Raw genomic sequence first — 9,457 nt, 5'->3', positions numbered from 1 at the left:
AAAAAAAAAAAAAAAAAAAAAGACTTTAAAGAGACTTATTGTAAAATAAGATAGTATCGTCTTGATCTAAAAGTAAACACTTAGGTCAGTGGAACAGAGTAGAGAGTCCATATGGTTAGTTGATTTTTGCAAAGGTCCCAAAGTTATTTAAATGAGAACTATGAATGGTCTTTTCAACAAATGTTGAGACAGTTGGATATTAAGAAAAAAAAATTGAGATGCACCTACACATCACACGTTATACAAAATTAACCAAAAAATGGAAAATAAACCTATATGTTAAAGTTAACTAAAACTTACAGGAAAAAAATAGGAAATTTTTTGTGACTTTTGGATAGATAATTTAGAGTACAAAAATACCCTCATAAATAAACAAATGAATAAACACACACATTAGATGTCATCAGAATCAAAAGTTTTGCCTCAAAAGACACAGTTAAGAAAAACAAGCCATAGACTTGAGAAAATATTTATAAAACATCTATTTGACAAAAGCACTCCAGAATATATAAAGAACTCATAACTTAAAAAATGCACAAATCCCAATTAAAAAATGGTCTAAGCATTTGGAAAAATATTTCACAAAAGAAGATAATAAAAATATTTTAGATTTTGAAGTAGAAAAACATTTTGAATACATGAAATCATTAGTTATAAAAAAGATTGAAAAAGATTGATTTTACTTTATGGAAACTAAAAGACACCTTAAAATAAAGATAAGTTGTAAACTTTGAGAAATACAGTGCATAAAATTAATAAAAAATTTTCTTTATTTCTTAAAGTATTCCTTTTTATGATTAGAACAACTAATAAAAACTAACCTGACCACAAAATATAAATATTTTTAAGACTTATGTTTTATTTGTATGTCTGCAGTACATGTTGTATATTGTTGTGTATGTGTGTATCTGCGGTACATATTGTATTGTATATGTATTTGTTTGAAGGCATTGGAAGGGTAACAAAGCTGTGAAGAATTATGGGACCAAGATCTTAGAAATAAGTGTACATTTAGAGAGGTGAGAAGGTAAGTAGAACTGCCCAAACTCCTGAGGCTAAGGATAGAAAAGCTGTTTAGGGTCCACTCAGAAGAGCTTTAGGTTGGACCCTGAATAGCTACTCTGTAGGATTAAAGGTGAATCAGAAAGTTTTCAACTTCCCCTCACAGGGATTGTGATTAGATTAAGGTGATCCTGGATTAATTGTCACACCAAGCCTAATTACTTACTAGAAGCGAAAGTAAATCTCTTAAGAAAGATACAATATTATCACCTCAAGCTTTCACTTATATCTGTGGTTTTTCCATATATATCGTCTGGCACTCAGTTCATAATAACCAACAGATGAACAAACAAAATAACATGGTGGAAGAACAAGGGAATTAATAGACAATGGAAGCTACCTAAAAATATCTAGGTAATGAAGTTATCAGGCACAGACTTTAATGTGTTCAAGTCATAAAGACAAAATTTCAGTAGAAAATTGAAAATGAACAAAGGAACATGATAGAAGTTTTAGAATTAAAAAAATACAGCAACAGGAATTAAGAATTTAATGGATTTAGATCTGGATGGTATGTTATGAGAAAATAGACCAAACCAATAAGAAACAAAAGGATGAAAAATACAGGAAAGAATTTAATAGAACATAAATGATACTTTAAAAAGGTCTAACATATGTGTAATTGATGTCACAGAAGGAGATAGTCAAGTAAGAACAGGCAATGACTGAGAATTTTCCAAATATAACAGAGATGTCAGACATCAAATTCATTAGGTCCTATAATTTGGGCAGTGTCAGAGCCCATGACTGGCCAGGTCTCGGGCCTGGCTTAGGTTCCGGACACAGACCGCTAAGCTACCTTGCTCATGAACAGTTTCTCTTAGGTGCCTGAGGACTATCTACTTGAGCAGGAGAGAGAGAGTGTCTTAGAGTAAAGCAGTCTTCTCAGAAAGATAGATATTAGTCTTTAGCAGAGCTTAGTGATCTTCAGGATTTAGATCTGGATGGTATGGTGTTCTGCTATAGATGCATGTTGGCGTTCTGTAGTCAGGAGAGGACACAAAGTCAGAGTAAGTGGGTCCGTGATAGAATGCACATGCTTCCAACTGCCTTCTCCTCCAGCCTAATAAAAGGCTAATCTCTTGCCTCTCAACACCACAGGTGTAGAGACTGCCAATTCACCAATGCTCTCATCTCTCGAGCTCTCATGCTTGTTAGGAGAGCTAAATCCCTCTCCATGCCCTTTTCACTGAGGTGTTCCATTATTGAGCTATACAGGTATTTCTTAGAACTCTCATTCCTCCTAGCCATAGGCTATACGGGCTGCTACAGGGCAGGATAAATACTTTACAATGAAAATAACATCTTTATTATTTTTATTACAGATTTTGAAAACCAAATATGTAATCTTAAAAGTAGCCAGTGGGAAAAATCACTTTCAAAGAGGCATTGTAAAAATGGCAGTTCATTTCTTATTGGAAACAGTTGAAACCAAAAGACAGAATGTTCTTAAACAGAGTAACTGCTATCCTAGAATGCTATACTCAGCAAAAATAGATAAAAGTAAAATAAAAATATTTCAAGTTGAGAGTCTAGCAGACCACACTAAAAGGTTTCTTCCTAGTGAAAAGATTGTGGACTCAAATGGTAACTTGTAGATGAAGAACGATACAGTGAATGATTCTAAGTGAATATTGAACCTGTACTATGAGGCATTAATAGACTGTGTGGTCAAGATGTTGTAACAATCTTAAATTTGTGTATCCACGATATCATAACTTCAAAATATATAAAGCAAAAATTGATGAAAAGCAGTAATAGAAAAATCATGATGGGAGGTTTCATTTCACTTTTCATTAAGTAACAGATTAAAAAATAAAATCCAGTAAAGATATGGAAGATCTGAACCACTTGATTAAGAAACTTCATGACTTTATGTTAATTTCTCTGTTTGGGAGACTTTTTCATATTTTCAGATTGAGTTCTTAATTTAAAACTTTCTTTAAAATGTATTTTTTACATTAAAGCATTGTTTTTCTGACATGGAAAGTCTTACATACATAACTTTAAGAACAGACAAGATTAACATATAATTCCTTTTTTTTTAAAGACAGAGTCTCACTTTGTCACCTTGGTAGAGTGCGGTGGCATTACAGCTCACAGCAACCTCAAACTCCTGGACTTAAGCTTCTCTTGCCACAGCCTCCCAAGTAGCCAGGACTAGAGGCATACACCACAATGCCCAGCTATTTTTAGAGATGAGATCTTGCTCTGGCTCAGGCAATCCACCTGCCTCAGCCTCCCAGAGTGCTAGGATTACAGACAGGCATGAGCCACTGTGCCTGGCCCCATATAATTGCTTTTTATATGGAATAACATAATTGCAAATATTAATTGCATTTAACAAATATACGTGCACTTGAAATGCTTCTCAACATTTGAATCATTTACAAACTCTACAGACAGGGACCTAGAGATCATGAAAATCCTGAGTAAAATAGTATTTAGAGGTATGCTTAGGGGACAGGTCCCCCAATTGTTGTACTATTTAGTACTATAGTAACTAGCTCTTTCAGTAGTATTGGTATTCATCTGTAATACAAAATACTTTAAAATAAATTGACTTTTTTGGTGTATATTTAAGATGTATTACGTGATGTTATACACATAGATTGTAACCTGGTTATTACAGTGAAGCAGATTAACAGATCTGTCATTTCACATGGTTATACTTTTTTTGTGTGTGGCGGTATAATACGAGTTTTTAACTTTATGTGTGTTCACATGGTATTATCAAGGAAGAAGAAACTGTCAAGGCAGAAGGAGTTGTGACTTAAAAGTTAATTTGGGGCTGGGCTCAGTGACTTACATCGATAATTTTGGAAGGCCAAGGTGGGAGAATTGCTTGAGATAGGAAGTTTGAGAACATCTTGGGCATCATAGGGAGACCCCTGTCTCCACAAAAAATTGGAAAAATTCGCTGAGTATATTGGTGCAAGCTGTAGTCTAGCTACTTGGGAACTGAAGCAGCAGGGTGGTTGGACCCTAGGAGTTTGAGATTGCAGTGAACTATGATGATAGCACTTCTTTTTTAAAATTATTTTTATTTCAAGTTAAATAATCCATTAGTTAGGATTACATTGTTCTCACTTCCAGGGTAAAGTTCCAGTTAGAAAAGAGCCCCAGGGGGTGTGTTATACACCCTCACAATGTGTACAATAGGTGAGATCTGATGATAGCACTTCAATCTAGCCTGAGCAACAGAGCAAGACCGTGTCTCAAAAAAAAAGAAAAATCAATTTAGGTTCTATATTACTATGCCAACAAAATTTACTTAAGATGGTGCTTTTAAATGTTGACAAGTTTTTGCGTGGTTGGATTCTGCAGCAGTAGTAATTGTTTAAAGAAATACTTACTGTTTTCTGCTTACTCCCAAATTTGTGGTAGGTGATAGCAGTATAGTTAGAAAGAAATATGGAGATAGTTTCTTCTTTTCAGAAGTTATATTCTAGTAGCTAAAATAATGGTGGCAGGGGTAGGGACAGAAATTAACTAAACAAACACACAAATAAATGTAAAATTACACTATGTAAGGGACGTTGGTACATGGGACTATGAAGTGGTATAACGGATGACATTAGCAAGATCAGAAGAGGCAGGATCACGTACAGAGCCTGTAGCAGGAGACAGACTGTGTGGTGGAGGACTAGAAAGAAGGCTTGTGTAGCTATACCACAGAGAACAGAGGAGTAGGGTCTCTTCATGAAGTGCTGTAGAATGAGAAGCTGGACAGGTGGGGAGAGGCCATGCATAGCGGGTTTTTAGTGGAGCATATAAAGTTTAGGGCTTTATCCTCAGAGATATAGGAAGTCACCGAAATATACTGTGGGGGTGGGTTACATATTCAGAGTTGAATTTTGAACAGACTCAGTATGGAGAATAGATTTAAGTCCAATATGGATATAGATTGAGTAATTTGATCTTATTGCAGTATTCTAGGCAAAGAAGTAGCTTGGTAGCTTGGGCGAGAGTGGTGGAGAAGTGATGATGGGCAGATTCCCTAGGTATTCAGGAGATAAATATGACAGGGTTGGTTGGTAGATTGGGTTTTAGAATATGAGGTAGACGATAGCAATCCATAAACTTGCTTTAGATTTAAATGAGTACATATTAAGAGTTTTGTTTTGAAAATATTTAAAAGTGAAAAAGATGCTCGGATAAATAGTAAATCATCTATATGGAAAATATGAAACTAAAAGTGATGTTTATGAATGTTTCGTGGTAGCATAAATGCCTATGGTGTTGCATAATAAAGTAGAACGTCAACTTGTTTATAATATGGATTAACTATACAAAATTATAGTAGGGAAGAACACTAATTACCAGAAATGACTCTTTCTGATGTGTAGAAACCTCAAGAAGAACATGCTGCTAATGGTCCAGAACTCCTGAGGAAAAAACGTACAACGTCAGCTGAAAAAAATACATGTCAGCTTTATATTCAGACTGATCATTTATTTTTTAAATATTATGGAACACGAGAAGCTGTGATTGCCCAGGTATTTATAATAATGCACTGTTTTGGGAGTTCTCATGTTCTCTATTGTTTTATAATCCCCATGCTTTAAAAATTAAAGTTAGTGAGTGTATATCTCATTTTGGGGGAAAAGTATTTTCGGTTTTGATGTGATAAAATATTGTAAGTAAATAGGTAACTGAAACATCAGGTAGGATATTTCAATGTCATTCAAAAGATAGGTGTAAGAAAGTGATTTTCTGAAGGCAGTGACGACATTGAAGCTTAACTTTGGAAAGGGAGTTGCATTTTCAAATTACGTTGTTATTTGCACTTTTGTGTTCTCAGCCTTCATTACAGTATAAAGATGTTGAAGGTACCTTTCAAAATATCCTTCATGTTGAAGGTACCTGGTGAGAATTTGATGAATATATTTTGATCCAAAGGATTTGTGACTGAGATGATGGAGGTACCACTGGTATAAGTGATAGAATTCATTTAGGTGGTAGAGTCAAGCTCATTTTTAGATGTGTATAAAAGCCAGGTGGTCATTCCCTTAGGATTTTGAAAATGTGGAACTGAACCTTGGGGAAGGTTAGCTTTTATATACAGAGCTTTCTGTATGAGATTGAAAGGTCCTAAAGAGATAGTAAAAATGAAGAAAGAGAATGAAATTGAAAGAGAAAAAACTGGAAATTATCTGTATGTAGTGACTAGGATGAGGAAGAGACACTAGTAAGGAAAAATTTAATAGTGAGGGAGGTAGATTATGTAGCATTAGCCAAAGAATGAAAAAGTTTTAGACAAAATACATAGTAAATTGTGTCATTGCCAAGATATCAAAGAAAATGATTATAAAAGGTGGTTGATTTTTAGTTTGTAGAAGATTATTGTTGAGCTTTAAGTGAGGTTACAATAGAGTTGTGGGGCTGAAAACATTCCAAACAGTAAATTTGGCAGAGATAGTAAAAGTTTCAAGAAAAGTGAAAAATAGGGAAAAAATGGTGGTTTAGAAATAAAATGGAATATCTTGGGATATAGGGGATATAGAAATTATGTGAACAAATTGATAGGAAAACAGTTCAGTAGAGGAACAATGTAGGATGTGTAAGAGAAAGATACTGATGTTCTTCCATATCTACCATGTCTTTTGAAGAAAAATAATGTCCTTGAAGATCCTGTAAAAGTTGAAGTCAGGAATAAAGAAAAGTTATTTTTTAAGGAAGAGTTACCATTTGAGGAAGATAGAGATGATTAAAGATAGGGAAATTTGAAGATAAAAGAGGAAAAAGTTGAGACGAACTCTGAGTAAAAAATATGAAATATGATCGTCTGTGGAGAAATGTTTGAGCTGCCACTATTGGGAATGGTGTAGAAATAGTGAAAATTGGATAAGGAATTGCTAGGTTCAGCTGAGATTGGACAGCATGAATTTATAGTGGACCCTATGACATTCATTAGCAATGTTTGGCGGCCTGGGATACCTTTGAAATGATTGGTCATGCTTTTATTTTGTATTTATACAGTTTCTTCAGAAATAGTTTTGAAAAGGTACATACTTGTTTTCACATAAAAATAGTAGCAAGAGTGCCTTTTGTAAATGAAGTTGGGCCGGTTGTATACAGAGTGGTTTAGAAGTCAGAGCTTATTTGGGAGTCAGCTAGGTAGACAAGTGCTTTTGTGTGTGTCACCATGTTTACTTCTCCTAGAATTGAGTAAAATCTGAACATACCTTTTTTATATTTGTATTATCTCCCTCCTCCCCTCCAGGTTCACTGGAGTAAACCTCTGTAAATCTGTAGGACCACCTCCATTATGTTCACCGCTATATTCCCAGGACCTTCCTCAGTGCCTAGTGTATAGAAAGTGGTCAGTCACAAAGCTTACAGAATGTGTGCAAGTATAGCAGTAGAAAGATTAAAACTGGGGAACAACTGAACATGCTGATATGATCAGGGAAGTTCAAAGGATAGAGAGAGAAAGATACTGTAGGCATAGAAAGCATGTGAAAAGGCATGAATGTGTGATATTGTAGGATGTTTATGAGGAAACAATTTTTATGTGACTAAAACAAGAGTTCATGTTTGTACTTGCCCAGGGAAGAATTTGGAAAAGACACAGAATCTCTCTTCTCAGCCCAGCTGTCCAGTATGTGATGTATCCAATCTATGATGTAGGCATTTTAAAATTTAAATGTGGTGGAACATGAATGATTAATTCTTGAGTTTGGAAATGGAAATTGATAATCTTTTTCATATTTCAACATTGCCTCTGAAACGTTCTTTTTTTAAATCAACAGATATCCAGTCATGTTAAAGCAATTGATACAATTTACCAGACCACAGACTTCTCGGGAATCCGTAACATCAGTTTCATGGTGAAACGCATAAGAGTAAGAAAGTTAAAAGAATTACAAACATTTAAAAAGTGAAACAGCTAGAATAGTGTTACAAAGTATTTTTCTAGTGTGTATCCCATTTAGTGCTTTCTAGGAGAAGGAGGATAGATGGAGTGTTTAAGCATTGGAAGGGTCGGCGCAGTGGCTCCTGCCTGTAATCCTAGCACTCTGGGAGGATAAGGTGGGTGGATAGCCTGAGTTCAGGTGTTCAAGACCAGCCTGAGCAAAAGTGAGACCCCATCTCTACTAAAAATAGAAAAACTAGCCAGGCGTTGTGTTGGGTACTGTAAGCTACTCATGAAGCTGAGGCTCAAGGTTGCTGTGAGCTATGGTACTATGGTACTCTACCCAGGGCACAGGGTGAATACCGTTTAAAAAAAAAAATTAATAACATTGGAAGTTGAATGAATAATTAATATTGTAATCGTCTCAAAATTCATGGCTCACACTAAAATATATCAAGTGTTGAGGATTCCTTCAGGAAAAAAACTCCTGTATTTGTCTAAACTATTTTGACCATGGAAACTTTTTTAAAAATAACAACTGAGATTCTAAAATACTGCAGAACAATTTTTGAGAAATGCTAATCTAGAACCATAGGATCACTGATGATTAATTTTAGTGTTATAAATTGCAAATAAATATTAATTGCTAATAAAATTTGGCTGTTTCAAAAATTCTCTGAATTTTCTGAGTATAACTTTTAAGAATTTATAAACTAGATAAATACCTGAGTTTAAAGAAAAAAATCACTTCACAAAAAAGTGTTTGCCACCAGATTCCTTTATATTCATGTTCTCCTAGCTTTTTAAAAATATGGTTGAATATGTACTTGCTTTGGCAGCAGATGTACTAAAAAATGTGGTTGGCTAGATAAAAAAAAGTATATGCTGGAAAATTTTAGTAAGTACATACATTTAATAACTTAAATGTAGGTGGTCCTTTTAAAAGTAGTATGATTAAATCTCAAATTGGATTGTTTAATATTATAGATTTACAATATAAGAGCTGTTCATAGTCAGCTGCTTTTAGGTATTCTGAGAGCAACTAAACCCTTACGTGAGCAAGTAAAAGCGATAAGTGACATAAATATTGCTGTTTAGTAGGCAGAGCAATAAAATGCTCAGTAGTGAAAAGTAGAGAGCTCCAGAACAAATTTTAGTGAAGCACTTTTTAAATATTTTTTTGAAACACTTTTATTAGTAAAACGATTTGCATTATGAAGAAATGTATGTATGTAAATGACTAATGTGACTGACTGTTGGTTGTTTCTAGACTGTAACTCTTATTAAAACCTTGGTTTAAATTTTATATATTGAAGGTTGTTCACGACCCATTAAATAATTTAAAACTCATATCATCAGTAACCATTTAAATATTAATCATCTTATTTTTAATATAGGTAACTAAAGTTTAGAAGCAGTTTTTATTTGTAGCCAGTATTACAGAATTACCAGGGAATTTTATTTCCATATTTAGTGGAGGAAAGCCATCTACAGCATGTCATTAAACATGGGCTATCTATAATATGCAGTGTGTTC

General features: G+C 34.2%; 1 protein-coding gene across 1 annotated transcript in view; it reads left to right on the top strand.

Moving 5' to 3' along the window:
- Positions 1 to 9,457, top strand: part of ADAM10 (ADAM metallopeptidase domain 10) — a 117,141-nt gene that overhangs the window by 61,829 nt on the left and 45,855 nt on the right. Inside the window, exons 6-7 of the mRNA XM_023509983.1 lie at positions 5,412 to 5,561; positions 7,818 to 7,910. Of these exons, the coding sequence (XP_023365751.1) occupies positions 5,412 to 5,561; positions 7,818 to 7,910 (243 nt within the window). The remainder of the gene's footprint in view (positions 1 to 5,411; positions 5,562 to 7,817; positions 7,911 to 9,457) is intronic.

The sequence above is a fragment of the Otolemur garnettii genome, unplaced genomic scaffold (genome assembly GCF_000181295.1).
Source record: "Otolemur garnettii isolate 467f Iridium unplaced genomic scaffold, OtoGar3 scaffold00011, whole genome shotgun sequence".
NCBI lineage: Eukaryota > Metazoa > Chordata > Mammalia > Primates > Galagidae > Otolemur > Otolemur garnettii.
The sequence above is the reverse complement of the archived record's forward strand: the minus strand, read 5'-3'. Positions and strand labels throughout refer to the sequence as shown.